This window comes from Platichthys flesus, chromosome 5, assembly GCF_949316205.1.
Source record: "Platichthys flesus chromosome 5, fPlaFle2.1, whole genome shotgun sequence".
In the NCBI taxonomy this organism is placed as follows: domain Eukaryota; kingdom Metazoa; phylum Chordata; class Actinopteri; order Pleuronectiformes; family Pleuronectidae; genus Platichthys; species Platichthys flesus.
Window position 1 is genome coordinate 27,731,104 of NC_084949.1, and position 14,461 is coordinate 27,745,564.

Genomic DNA, 14,461 nt, shown 5'->3' on the forward strand with positions numbered 1-14,461 from the left:
TGTTGTAATGTATTATATAGTAAATGTGTGTGTTTGTAATGTTGTGTTGTAATGTATTATATAGTAAATGTGTGTGTTTGTAATGTTGTGTTGTCGTGTGTTGATACTTCAGAATTTACCGGTTGGTGACCCCTGCTGTCGTTCCTCTGAGGACCTAGATGAAGACATGTTTCTCTCCATTAACTGAAACCACACCATACATTTCTAATCCAATGATCTTCATCAGAAAGCTCTGGTCAGAGGAGAAAGTAATTAGGAACTCTACGTGTGTGTGTGTGTGTGTGTGTGTGTGTGTGTGTGTGTGTGTTATTTTCTGTGGGTCCAGGTGAGCGCCGTGGTCGTCCCCTTCCTCGGGCGTTTGTCGTGACTGACAGCTAAAGCGGGGGGGGGGGGGCAACACAGAGTAATGGGAGATGTGGTAAACAGCCTCGGCCACGCCTCCGCAGATCACGTGACCTGCTGTAAGCGTGACCTGTCAGACCTGGAGAGACGAGTCATATTCCACACGTGTGTCGAGGGCTCACGTATAAAGGGTTTTCCGTGGCGGCTCCGATTGGAAAGGACGCTTCGCTGCTAACGCTTTCCTTCGTAACTAACATGTAAAACACCTGAAAGGTTCAATTCTCTCAAAGAACAAAGTTTTCACGATGCCCCACGTTTGACTAACTCACGCCGGGCGGCTTGTCTGACACGCCCCCCCTGGAATCTTTAGTCCAATCACAACAGAGTGGAGCAGCCAGCCAATCAGAGCAGACTGGGCTTTATCAGGACGAGGGGGTCTTAAAGAGACAGGAGCTAAAACAGTGTTTGAGACAGAGGCTGAAGAGAGGAGCTGCAGCGATGGACAGTCTGAGGAACATGATGTTTTCAGAACTTTAACAGTGACGACCGTGATTGAAACCTGGAAATGAGCCGAGGTCTTTGTGGTTTATTTGATCCATGAAGTTCAAGCTTAACCTTTTTAAAATGCTGTGGAAGTGTCACCACAGGAATCCACAGCAACTCAACTTGACACCTTTTCACACTCAAATTGCTTTTTACATCCACGTTGTCTGCACCCCCCCAACCTGCAACATGACAGTAACATGATGAACTGGTTCTCTGGCTGCTTCAGCTTTAGCTCCACCCGTCCGCCTCCACCTGTAATTACGACAGCTAACTTCAAGTACGTTAGATTTCCACAGTCCGGGAGGTGTTGTGTAATTGACCAACAGACTCACTGACTGACTGACTGTTATTATTTGGCACGTTAGGACCTGCTGAGATCCAGCTCCCTCATCTGAGGCGCCGACGGCAGCAGAGGAGATGTCAGACTCCAGCTCAGAGGAGTCTCCAGGATCCCAGCGGGGACAGGCCGTCCGGTCACGACTTCTCCCTCGACTTGTCATCACAGGAATTGTTTTTGTGGTAAACTTGCGGGCGTGTTTACATGAAATAGATCATCACTGTGCAGAGAAGTTAAAGTGGCAGAGTCAGGCGCTGACCCCCCCACGTTGGGATCTGCTGCAGGCTCCATGTTACCACCATGTGCTTCATCCTTACGACAAGTAGATAGCCAAACCCGACTTGAACCTCCAATATCCGAAATCTACATTTTGTTCTGAAAATATCAGACAGTAAAACGTGAAAACCGCCTCTTGACTTGTGAATTAAGATAACACACAATGCTGAAGCTGTCGCCCCCCTGTGGTTGTGCTCTGCTACTGCTTGTGGGTGTGAACTCAACACAGCTGCTGCTCAAACTCACAGAGTCAGTTATTGATGAATTATCCTCGACTTGTGTGAAAGTTTCTCAACAAATAAAGTTTGTATTGTTTTGACCAGATTACACAGGTCTTTTATTTCACTCAATACCCCCCCCCCCCCCACGTGTGCAGTAAATGTAGAGAAGGAAGAACCTGAACCAACCTGCAAATATATCATGTTTCTATGAGACGAAAAGACCAATTCATCATTTAATGAAAATAATCACCAAATGACGAAATTTATAGGAGTTATTTATAATATTTATGTTGAACCAGTTCTGCCTCGTTAAGAATTAGTGAAAATCATCAGAGCCTCAAAACCACCGACACCAGCAGAGCAGCTTCAACTCCATCCATCATGCAAGCGAGGCCCTCTGCTGGTAGGACGCTGCAGTGACACGTTCTGACTCTGTTTACAAGACTTAACTTAGATCAGACACAAACAACTGACCTACATTCATTAATATTCATAATCATAACTTTATTTATAAAGCATCTTTACAAAGTTCTTCACAAATAAAAACAAGAAAACAATCTGAGACAGGAAGCAAATTAATGCTCCTATATATAATCACCTTTTTATTTATAGAACCAACGACTCAAATATTTAATACGACTCCAGAGAGAATTGGGAGAAAAGTTGTTTATTCAGCAAATAAGACATTTAACCAATAATTACTATATGAATGAATGAATTCAGAAAAAATCCCCTCTTTCTTTAGTGTAAAATTAGATGTTAACGTGATCATGGAAATAAAAGCTAACTTTGACTGGAACCTGCAGGGACGCGTCACGTGACCGAACTGGATCAGATGTTTGGCGCCGCCACTCGCTCGTGCGTGTTCATGTGACAGAACGTGTTGCTGCTCATATTTTCATGTCCTCATGTCGATGCTGGTCAGTAGTGACACAATACACACGCGACCATGGATCAGTCCACAGCGTCAACACGCCCCCCCCCCCCACACCCCCTGCTGTGGGCTCCTGTATGCACTGGAACCTGTGGGACGTTAACCTGTCGTGTGTGTGTGCAGTATTAATCTCAAATTTTGTATTTTGTTTATCTTATTTATATATTTACAGTTTTGTCTTGATCTCTTGTAATGTCTGCACACAAACACACGTGTCGTCTCCTTCTCTGCGTGACACGAATAGAGAAGCTTGAGTATTTAAACACATCTCACACACACCCACACCCACACACACACACACATTCAGGACTGCAGCAGTCCTCAGTGTCCTCATGTGACCCTACAACACACACGCACACACTCACACACTCACACTCTGCCACCATATAGACACACATCTCTGCAGTGACGTCACCTCGTCCTCCATTCAGAGCTCCGGTGACTTTTTAAAGAATTGAAGTTTCTTTGGTTTGAATGAATTTCAACCTGAGATCAGAGCAGCGGCTCCGACAGCGGCTATTTATATAAATCAGATTAAAGGACTAGACTGTGTGTGTGTGTGTGTCGGTGTGTGTCGGTGTGTGTGTGTGTGTGTGTGTGTGTGTGTGTGAGAACAGGAGGTGTGAGGGTGTCACGGGAGAACCAGGAACAAGAAGCAGTGAAAGTCGCATAGCTGCTGGTCTGCGGTGTTTCTGTGTCTGTCCACCGGTCAGTGTCCTCCTGTCCGTCCCTCCCTCTCTGTCTGTCTCTCTCTCGCTGCTGAGGACCGGGTGTCTCACCATGCTCACCCTGCTGTCCTCCATGTATCTGGTGGTCCGGGCGTTCTCCTCTCAGGTGAGTTTGAATCGTTGCTGTTTCACCGCAGTGTCCTTGAACGCAACACGAGCTACCACTTGACCGCCGCACTCTCACGATTTTCCCGCCATCACTGGTCAGCTAGTTTTCTTATGAGTTAGTCAGTTAGTCGGTTAGCTGGTTAGCTGGTTAGCTGGTTAGTAGTTAGTTGGTTAGTAGTTAGTTGGTTAGTTGGTCAGCTGGTTAACCAGACTCGTACGTCTCAGTTTATTCAGCTGTGACTCCACCGCTCCTGTTTTCTGTTGATATATAAATAAACAACATGGCCGTCAGAGCCCGGTCAGTGTTTCAGTGAAATAACGCGCAGGTTGCGTCTTTTTTTCGCTGACGTCATCATGAATACAGACTCAGTGGATTCCACAGTGAAGTTAACCTGCGTGAGCAACACCACTTCCTGCACGACTCTTCAAAACAAAAGCTCCAACTTAGAAACTCTGAAAACAAAGTATCATTTAACTTGGTTGATTGATTGAATGAATTTGATTGGTACAGCCCATAATCACCCAGTTTGTTTCAATGATCTTAACAAGGTGCGACATCCTCTGTTCTTAAAAACTACAAAAAGAAAAGAATAAGAAAGACTGAAACTTCAGGAAGAGTCTGGATCCCAGGGTAACAGCTAACACTAACATTTACACACCTACAGTCAAAGAAAATATTGTTTTATTCTTTTAATCAAATTTAATATAAGTGATGAAAGCAGCTAAAAGGACCAGGAGAAAAGAGACATAACCTAAGCCAGTTGCAGCTCTGGTTTTTTTTAAAATCAGGGGCCATTAAAGGGCCACAACTCACACAGAGGGGCCTATGATGTGTCCCTAACCCTAAACCATTCCTTGTTTACTGTTGGCTCTACAACTTTGAACACACACACACTAGGTAATACAACTATACCGTTTTAAAGAATGATTTCACCTGAGAAAGTCATGATTTATTAATCCATATGTCTTCATGAAAAATACAGAATTTTACTAATTTAAGACGAGAAAGATTTATTAAACCTGAAGAAAATAATTTTCTAGAAATTAATTTGAAGACAAAAAGTTTTATAACAATTTAAAGTACAGTGTGTACAGTTAGAAGAATAAGGCCCCTCTGTTAATATGCTTGAAACATAAAATATTAAATTATCTTGTATTTCCCGGAGAAGTCCAAGCGACAGTCATTTGAATGGTTTTATTTTGAAAGGGGAATAACCGTGGTTCCGGTCGTGCTCGGTGTGTTTGCCGCTGCCTTGACGCAGCAGATCCTCAGCACCACGGTCAGCGGCTGCTGCAGCTTCACCAAACTGAACCCGGCAAACTGCAGCCAGATCCAACATGGCTGCTGAGATCCAACATGGCTGCTGGGATCCAACATGGCTGCTGAGATCCAACATGGCTGCCTTGATTGGCTGAAGGTTGAATGACATCAGCTCCTGGCGCTTGTTGGTGTCTCTCAGCGTCAGCGGCTCAGATCGACCTCCTCAGGTGACACGCTGCTGAACCCAGTGACTTCCTGTCGTCTGGGCCGTGACCTCAGCCGACCTTTCACATTCCACCCTCATTTGAAAAGAGGTCACGTAGAATTAACCCTCGCTGCTGCGTTGTGTTTCTGTATTTGTCTTGTTTTGTTAGTAACCAGTTTGTTTTTACTGCTTTAAACGCCATAAACGATCAATTACTTTTGACCTATTACTGATATTATTAATAAATAAAATACTTATCATATAATATGTGTAATAATATACAAGGTTTATAATCTGGAGTATTTGGGGTGACGGGGATTCCAGAACAATATGAACTCACGAGTCCAGATTCCAGCTCTGCCTGTTCCTGCAGCTTCTATATTGTAATACAGTTGTTAAATATTGTATGTTTTTCACCAGCCTGCAATAATTCCATCTTCAATTGAAGTTTGACAAAAAGACAAAATATCTGACCTAAATATTTAAAAACACAAAAGAGGCATATATACTAATATATAGTTATTCAATATCGGTGATTATGATTGTGTATTTTAATTTATCATTATTCATTTAATCTGCTTTCTCTTTTTAATCCTGTAAAGTGTATGTTAGCATTATAAAAGAACTATACAAACAAAAGATATTATTATTATTATTATTAATAATACATATGTGTATTTCTTATTTTAAAAAAATGAAAAAGATATGCATTAAAATACTACATGTATGGTTAATTTATATATTTTTTTAATATAATTTTCTTAGGAAATTCAAGCCAAGGTCAAAATAAACAATTTGCTGTATTAGATGTAAAGTAAACATAACCTAAGCATCTTTAAATAAAACATTCTTTAGAGTTTACAGTGTAACAACCTTTTAAATATCCTATATAAATACAATTTCCACTTTATCTGGATTTCTATTTGAATCTGCAAGAAAACAAACTGTGATTTTCTCAGAGAAAACTTAAAAAAGAAACATAAGTGATGAAAAAAGATATTGTGAACATATATTCTATTAATGATAGATTAGAATCAAGTTATAGAGAATAACAAACACACGCTAACAACATGTAACAGAACTCGCTCCATCTCACCGGACCTTTAAGTGACTTAAAGGATCCGTGAGTGAAGCTGATTACGTTCCTGCAGAAGAACGTTCTCACTGTTCTCAGTGAATCAGGTCATGTGATCTGGGTCATGTGATCTGCGTCATGTGATCTGCGTCGTGTTGAAGAACTGAAGCTGATCACACAACACAAAGGAAAGGAGCTGAGCTGTTGATCTGAGCTCCACGTGTTCTTCTCAGGAGTTTCCCATGAGGACGCTGCAGGTCCATCAGCTCTCGACAGGGTTCTAGAGGACCAGACCTCCTGAGTTTTCAGGAGACTCCATGGATCCTTCATGAGTTCAGGTCTTTCTCTTGTGTGACTGAGAGGCTGAACATCAGGGGTGAAGCTTCCAGAGTCTGAGGAGGTTTGAAGAATCCCTGAAGGTCGGAGGTGTCCACCAGGTCAACAACCAAAACAGTGCATCTTTGGTTCAGAGTCACAGCTTCAGCAGTCGAATCGGCTCCAGCAAGTTGAAGAGTAAAGCTGAACTGGAAAGTTATTAAAAACCAGTTTATCTCCAATCTTCACAGTTGTTTTGAAGGATCATAGTTCCTTCAGTTCGGTTCCAGGGTTCCAGCAGAACTCTGAGGAGGTTCCACTGGTACTTCTTTACTCTACAGGTCACATCTGATTTGGTTAACCAGACCCGTCTCTGCAGAGTTGATTCTCATCATCTGGTTTGAGCCTCAGGTTTTCAGAACCAGTGACCCTTCAGATTGGAAGCTGCTCTAGGATCTGAGCACAGCTGCTTCAGAGGGCCACGTTCTTGAGGGTCGTGGCTTTACGGGCCTTCACAGGAGTTCTACTGGTTGTTGAGAAGTTTCCACAGGTTGTTTTTGTATTGACTGACGATGACGAGGAGCCCGAGTGGGTGTGTGGTTGTTGTGGAGCACATCAGGTTCTGCCGGGTCCAGAGGGGCTCAGGTCTCCTCAGGTCTCCTCGCTCTGGTCCCAGCTGGACCTCTTCTGCAGACGTTCATGAAGGAGGAAGGAGCTGGTCTGAGTCCAGTGTCTCATGGCATCAAACGTGAATTACTTCACTTTATAAAGACTTGTTATCATTTATAATGAAACGCAGTGATGCAGCACATCAGCGCATCGTTCTGGAAACAGCCCGCTGCACTTCTGCCTCTCACCACGAGATGTCCCCAGAGTTCTCTTCCTTTTATTTGAAAATTACATTTTTTTCAAAAAATGTAGGGCAGGTGGGCGCGGTTTGATCAGAGCGGTGCATCATGGGAGACTGTGTTCCTGCCCTCGTGTCAGTACGCAGAGGGAAGCAGCTTCAGTGGGTTTGAAGAACTACAAGTCCCGTGGCTCGTGCGGGAGGAGCGCTTCACCGCCTGACTTTATAGGAGGAGGATAGAGGTGACCCTGCGTGTTAGTTCGAGTCCGAGCAGGAAGACCAGGCACCGCACAGTCCGCACAGACCCGCACAGATCCGCACAGGCCCGCACCTGCAACGCATCCTCAGCCGCTGACGACATGGTAAGATGCGGGACACGTAGAGACCCTCTCATCTCTGTGTGCGTGGACCGATGCGTTAACAGCTGCGTTAACAGTCGATCCGCGTTCTAACGCAAATCCACTGTTTGTTCCGCGGTGTCGTGCTGATGTGCGCAGTTTGTTGCGGGGTTTTAACGCAGATGTGACTTTGCGCAGTTTCGTTCTGTTCTTTCATTCATCGGGAGAAGAGGCCGCGACATCAGCGTCACGTGACGTCACCTCTTCTCTCGTGCATCCTCTTTAGCCAATCAGAGCGCGAGGCTCATCCGAGCCGAGGCTCGGTTCAGACACGTGATCATTTAACGATGCGTGGCTCCGCAGACCGAACGAATCCGGTTCGAATGTGAGGAGGTGATGTTTGTGAATGAGCTGGAACCAACCTCCACTTCGGCTTCCGTGGACCTGCAGGAACCGGTCCACTTCTCTGTCTGGACCTGGTTCTCCTCTCTGTCTGACCCGGTCCTCCTCTCTGTCTGACCCAGTCCTCTTCTCTGTCTGACCCGGTCCTCTTCTCTGTCTGAACCGGTCCTCTTCTCTGTCTGACCCGGTCCTCCTCTCTGTCTGACCCCGGTCCTCCTCTCTGTCTGGACCCGGTTCTCCTCTCTGTCTGACCCGGTCCTCTTCTCTGTCTGACCCGGTCCTCCTCTCTGTCTGACCCGGTCCTCTTCTCTGTCTGAACCGGTCCTCCTCTTTGTCTGAACCCGGTCCAGTCTGGATTCTGCTCTGTGATGAAGAACCTGTTTGAACCGGTCAAAACAGCTGCACGTTTGTTTGGTTGATTATAAATGAGCCGAATCAAAAAGTAAAATCGACTCCTCCAGAAAAATATGAAAAGCAAAGTGAACGTCATAGCTTCTGTTGTTAAAATGCAAAGTCATCATAAATACTGTGTTCTCAATGGAGTTTGGGGACAAGTCTTCTTCTCTTTTTACAAAGGACAGAGTTCCACAGGGGGGGGGGGGGGATTGAACCCATCAGAACATCTTTATACAAGCCGAATTATACAGTGACATAAAATACATGTGATCAAATTAAACTTGATGTCTTAGCCACCATTGATGAACTGCAATTTTCTTCTTGGAGTGTGGTGAGATAAAATAAAAATTCAACTGAAGGTCACGGCTCCAGCTTCAGAGTGTGTGTGAACCAGCAGCTTCACAGATGTGGAGCCAGTCCGTGTGTGACCAGCCCGATCCAGATGTTTCTCTCAGTGATTGACTCGACCTCTGTTGTTTCCCCGCAGCCTGAACCAATCAGAGTCCTGGTGACTGGCGCCGCCGGTCAGATCGCCTACTCTCTGCTCTACAGCATCGCCAAGGGGGATGTGTTCGGCAAGGACCAGGTAGGACTGAGCCCCCCCCCCCCCTCCTAACAGCTGGCTGATGCTCAGTGCGGCTCGTTGAATAATGGTTTTAATGGTGGCATGCCGTCACATTATTGGTCCAGGTGGATTCTGGATGGGGGAAATAAAAAAAAAAGAGAAGTAAAATCACATTGAATCCGTTCATGCTAATAAACAAAGTCGTGCTAGACCGTTTCAATGAGGTTTGATTCCTTATTCACTGAGTATTTTTAATATTTTAGCAGAATTCTCTCCATTCATGGAAATGTGTGTGTATATATATATTATTATATGATAATAATATATTATTATATGATATTATTATATGATAATAATATATTATTATATGATAATAATATTGTCTTTCTGAAACTGGACATTTCTCACAATAAGGTGATGAGTTGTGTTTACAACAATGTTCTGACCTTTGTTGGTAAAAGTTGTTCTAAATTACGTCGATGAAAGTAAAGATTTTAAGATTCATGTTGGGAAATAAAACATTTCACAACATGATTTGATTGTCGTGTGTGGACGAGTCGACTGTGGTGAACTTGTTAACGTCTCCGTCCTCACCAGCCAATCATCCTGGTCCTGCTGGACATCCCCCCCATGCTGCCGGTGCTGGACGGAGTCGTCATGGAGCTGCAGGACTGTGCCCTGCCACTGCTGAGGGGTGAGGCCTCTCTGTCTGTCTCAGTCTGTCTCTGTCTGTCTCTGTCTGTCTCAGTCTCTGTCTCAGTCTCTGTCTGTCTCTGTCTGTCTGTCTGTCTCTGTCTGTCTCAGTCTCTGTCTGTCTGTCTGTCTCTGTCTGTCTCAGTCTCTGTCTGTGTCTGTGTCTGTCTGTGGTTCATGTTGACAAATTCGACCTAAACCAACATTTTTCATAAAAGTAAAATGTTCGATTTCTTTCTAATGAAATAACAAACCGTGAACTAGTTTTTACAATATAAAATGTTAGCCTTGTCTGATTGGTCGATAAATCCATGGCCTCTGATGCTTTTCATCATTTATTTAATAAGTTCTCTTGTAGAACGTGGAGCTGAATCAGGAATCTGTCTTTAATAACCCTTTGATTTAAGATTTCTCATGATGGTTAAAGTGCAGATTCACAGTGTTTCAGATTTCCCCCTGAAGCAGCCTGTGTGTAAGTGTTTGAAAGTGTAAGTGTGTGTGTGTGTGTGTGTGTGTGTGTGGTGCAGAGGAGGAGGAGGAAGGAGTGTCAGAACGCAGGCTTCTGATTGGCTGCTGCGCTGTCTCCACCAGCAGCCAATCAGAGCTGTGGTGGGACGACGGTGAAGGAGGAGAGTGGACTCTGACTGAAGTCCAGTGATAACCAGGGTTTCACCTGGAGCCTCTGTTATGATCTGAACATTTAATCTTTAAACTCCTGATGTGTGGAATCAAAGAGGAAGAGTTCCAGGCTTTGAGTTGGATTTGAGAACACAACGATGTGTGTTACTGTGACTGAACTCAAACATTAGAATGAAGCAGCAGCTGAACAGAGACGTTTCCAGATGGTTTTAAAAATACAGAGGAATCCATTCAGCTTATCAGGACCAATAAAGCCCCTGGTCCTTATCCACCTGTGGAGCAGCGCAGGTCTTTGTACTGAACAGATAACTGCAGTCAATCATTGATCATTGTTCACTTTAACAAGTATAAACACACGTTAACTTTAAACTCTTTACAAAGAGCCAGTGAAACAAACGTCAGATTCCTCTCGCAGAAGCTGTGGAGAACATCCGTCCACTGGTCACGTGTTAATGATGTTTCTAGAACAATAATGAGTTCAAATAATAATGACCCCCCCCCCCCCCCTCTCTCTCTCTCCCCCCCGACAGAGGTCATCCCCACTGACAAAGTGGAGGTGGGCTTCAAGGACCTGGACGCTGCCATCCTGGTGGGTTCCATGCCCAGGAAGGAGGGCATGGAGAGGAAGGACCTGCTGAAGGCCAACGTGGCCATCTTCAAGACGCAGGGCGGCGCCTTGGAGAAGTACGCCAAGAAGACCGTCAAGGTGACGCTGCCGGCCTTCATGAGTTATTCATCTGTCAGAGAAGTCTCCACTTCGCTTTGAAAGATCATCATTCATCCACTGATCATCTTAACCAGGTCGTGAGTCATCGTGACTGAAACGTGTTGTGAGAACTCTTACTGGGAAGCCGTGAAACAGATTTATTTATGTTATGTTTCTGCTCCCGACGTCCGTCACAATAACTGTGACATTGAGTTAGATTCCCCTTAGACTGACTGGGAGGAGCTGCAGGTCTGTGATGATCGACCACAGACGATCATCACAGACCTGAGTCGTTCAGCAGCTGTTTCCTCCAGATGAAGCTCTGTCCTTCACTCTGCTGAGCTTCAGGGTTCTGATCAGAGGACGAGGTATTTGTAACTTGTAGTTGGAATCGACCTCGAATCAGCCAGAGTCGTCACTGAGGCCCAGCGGACGTCAGTGTGACGAGAGAGCGTGCTGAGGTCGAAGGTCAAAGTCTAACCTGCAGCCAATCTCTTAGACTCTGAGTAACTCTTCTCTAAATGGAACTGATTCCTGAAAACAAATCTGATGAAACCAGGTTCAGATTCTGATGTGGTAACCACACTCAAACCCAACGTCCCTCAGAAGTGGCTCGGCCCGCCTGATTGGTCCAGTTCTCCATTGTTTATCTCAGCCACTATTTTATAAAACCTGCAGCTCGTACCGTCCCAGAATCTAAATGCAGCTCTAGTGTCCCCTAGCTGCTGGACGGTGTCACTGCAGGTCAAACCAGCGCCTGATGGAGGCGTTTGATTTGTTTGTCAGGTTTTGGTGGTTGGAAATCCGGCAAACACCAACTGTCTGATCGCCTCCAAATCGGCTCCATCGATCCCGAAAGAGAACTTCTCCTGCCTGACGCGCCTGGACCACAACCGAGCCTCCTCCCAGGTACACACACACAGACACACACACAGACACACACACACACACACACACACACACACACCCCTCTTACTGAATGAATGATTTACATTGAACTAGATTAAAGCTGCTTCTCTTATCCTGTTTCTTTCACGTTGAGTGAAGCGCTGTGTTCCCTCCTCACCTGCAGGTGGCGATGCGTTGCGGCGTGTCCGCTGACCACGTGAAGAACGTCATCATCTGGGGGAACCACTCCTCCAGCCAGTACCCCGACGTCCACCACACCAAGGTCAACGTCCACGGCTCGGAGATGGGCGCCTACGAGGCCATCAAGGACGACGCCTGGCTCCGAGGAGACTTCATCTCTGTGAGTGCCCCCCCCCCTGCTTTTTTCTCATTAGAGAGTTGTTTCTCTTTCTAATCTCCTCTTCCTCCTCCTCTTCCTCTTCCTCCTGCAGACGGTGCAGTTGCGCGGTGCCGCCGTCATCAAGGCCAGGAAGCTCTCCAGCGCCATGTCTGCTGCCAAGGCCATCTGCGACCACATGAGGGACATCTGGTTCGGCACCAAGGAGGTGAGTGGTGAAGGCCGACCTTCGAGGAGGAGGATATGAAATCAGTCTTTATGATGTGGGCTCAGGTTTCCTCTCAGTGCTCTGCAGGTCGTCTCATTTCTTTAATGTTCTCCTCACCTTGATTTGCTCGTGCTTCCTGTCGACAGGGGGAGTTCATCTCCATGGGCGTCTACGCTGCTGGGAACTCCTACGGAATCCCAGAGGACCTCATCTACTCCTTCCCCATCCAGATCAAGGTGAGAGGGTTCCTCTGAGTCTGGGGCATCTGGGTCGGTGTGAGCGTCCCTGAGTGGAAACAATGTGCTGCTGGTTGTTCCTTCATCTCTAACCTGACCTTGGCTCTGCTTGGAGAGAGGAGGGAACAGATCTATGAGGATGGTCAAATTCTCTGTTGTTTTATTATTATGAATAATTTGAATAAGAGAACGTGGAGCATGGTTCAAGAAGCTTGACGTGTCTTCGTCCACAGAACAAGACCTGGAAGGTGGTCGACGGTCTCTCCATCAACGACTTCTCCCGAGCCAAGATGGACGCCACCGCGGCCGAGCTGGTGGAGGAGCGAGACACCGCCATGGACTTCCTGTCCCAGTGACTGTCTCCCCCTGCTGGTCTTCAGCAGCACGTCGTGCCCCTGAAGACTTGCTGTTCCCGGCTCTGAAGACGAAGCCCCTTCCACACTATAACCGTCCCAGCTGGTGTCTGTGTGTTACCTTGTGTGTGTGTGTGTGTGTAGGCCACTTGTCCAGGTTTTCAGAAAACCGTGTAACACCCCCCCCCCTGGCCTCCTCCACCTGCACAGCAGCTGAGAGAACCTCTGTGTTCGTAGATGATAACGATGATAACACACATTAGCCGTCCAGGAGCTGTACCGATATGTTGTCACCAATAAAACCACACGGAAACTCACAGAACCAGAATGGAGTCTCCTCTGTGCTTCACTGTGTTCACACCTCGGTATCATAATGCCGAGATGTAAAATGTTAAATGAAAATTCATAATCGCATAAGAAAAGTCCAATTTAACATGATTTATTAAAAAAATTATTTATATCTGACCAAAATATGAAAATGACAAATCAAAACGAATTAATTTAGCACATTTCAAAACAAAGTGCTTCTAAAAAAAACACATTCAAAATTACAAAAAAACCCTCAGAACAATAAAACAGTCTTTAAAAGATTGGATGAAACTGCCTCAGTTTTTTAATTTAATGAAAAACTGTCACAAATGAGATGAAATAACTCAATTGATCCCATGTTGAGGAAATTCCTGTTGAGATAGAAGCAGAAATTATAAATTAATAAAAAATCAGCTTTAAAATAAAACCTTTAACTACAAACAGAATAATGTTGTTAAAAAGTTGTATTCTATTTTAAAAAGCTGGAATTTAGAAGTAACTGGAGTTTAGTTTGTAGAAACCGAGTCGTCATCCTGTGTGTGTTTTATTTTGAACTGGGGATGAAAATGAGAGAGTATGAAGCTGACGTTTGTTTGAAAAGTTATTTTTCCTGAAGAGAATCATCTTCGTTTTCAACCTGAAGTCCGACCCACGTGTGCTGAGGGAGTTCTGCAGGTTCCTCTCTGAACCACATGGGGGCAGCAGCAGTCTGAACATCAAGCTTCCGGTTATTTATTCATAAACTCCGTTTTCTCTCTTTAATTGGTTATAAAAAACATTTTTAAACATTTCCTGCTCCAACGTAATGTCAAAGAGTTGAGTTGTAACTAAGTTCTTTTACTCAAATACTGCATAAGGACAATTAACTGTTACTTTTTGATATAAACTTCTACTCCACAACATTTACTTGATAGCTGCAGTACATCATACTCACACACATACATATGAATATATATATATATTTATTATATTAAGGGCTAATGAAAATATTTATTTGACAGTACTTTACTTCAGTACAATATAGAGTGTTTCAAATTTAACAAAGAACTAATTAATTTAAAATAAAGTGAAAGATCCAGCTATTATATTGTATAACAATACGTCAGAATAGTTTGGGGGCGGGGCGGCAGGACGTTACTCTGTCAGTCAGCTGCACGCGCTGAAAGAGTCTGTCC

The 14,461-nt window shown here is 44.8% G+C and overlaps 1 protein-coding gene across 2 annotated transcripts; it reads left to right on the forward strand.

Moving 5' to 3' along the window:
• Positions 1–3,335: 3,335 nt before the first annotated feature.
• LOC133954088 (malate dehydrogenase, cytoplasmic-like) lies at positions 3,336–13,299 on the forward strand. Of its 2 annotated transcripts, none has more exons than XM_062388381.1 (9): positions 3,336–3,490; positions 8,819–8,917; positions 9,494–9,590; positions 10,759–10,934; positions 11,721–11,843; positions 12,007–12,183; positions 12,275–12,388; positions 12,535–12,624; positions 12,858–13,299. In XM_062388381.1, the coding sequence occupies exons 1-9, from the start codon at positions 3,437–3,439 to the stop codon at positions 12,978–12,980; spliced, it is 1,053 nt and encodes a 350-aa protein (XP_062244365.1). In that variant the 5' UTR covers positions 3,336–3,436; the 3' UTR covers positions 12,981–13,299. The 2 variants fall into 2 exon arrangements, with proteins under 2 accessions (XP_062244365.1, XP_062244366.1); XM_062388382.1 differs by lacking the exon at positions 3,336–3,490 and adding an exon at positions 7,399–7,557.
• Positions 13,300–14,461: the final 1,162 nt, after the last annotated feature.

What these genes read in the sequence shown, in the direction of transcription:
- LOC133954088 (XM_062388381.1), top strand. Translation starts at nt 3,437, where the DNA reads ATGCTCACCCTGCTGTCCTCCATGTATCTGGTGGTCCGGGCGTTCTCC. An exon ending in ATGTGTTCGGCAAGGACCAG is followed by an intron (nt 8,918 to 9,493) that starts GTAGGACTGAGC and finishes CGTCCTCACCAG; the next exon opens with CCAATCATCCTGGTCCTGCT. An exon ending in TCCGAGGAGACTTCATCTCT is followed by an intron (nt 12,184 to 12,274) that starts GTGAGTGCCCCC and finishes TTCCTCCTGCAG; the next exon opens with ACGGTGCAGTTGCGCGGTGC.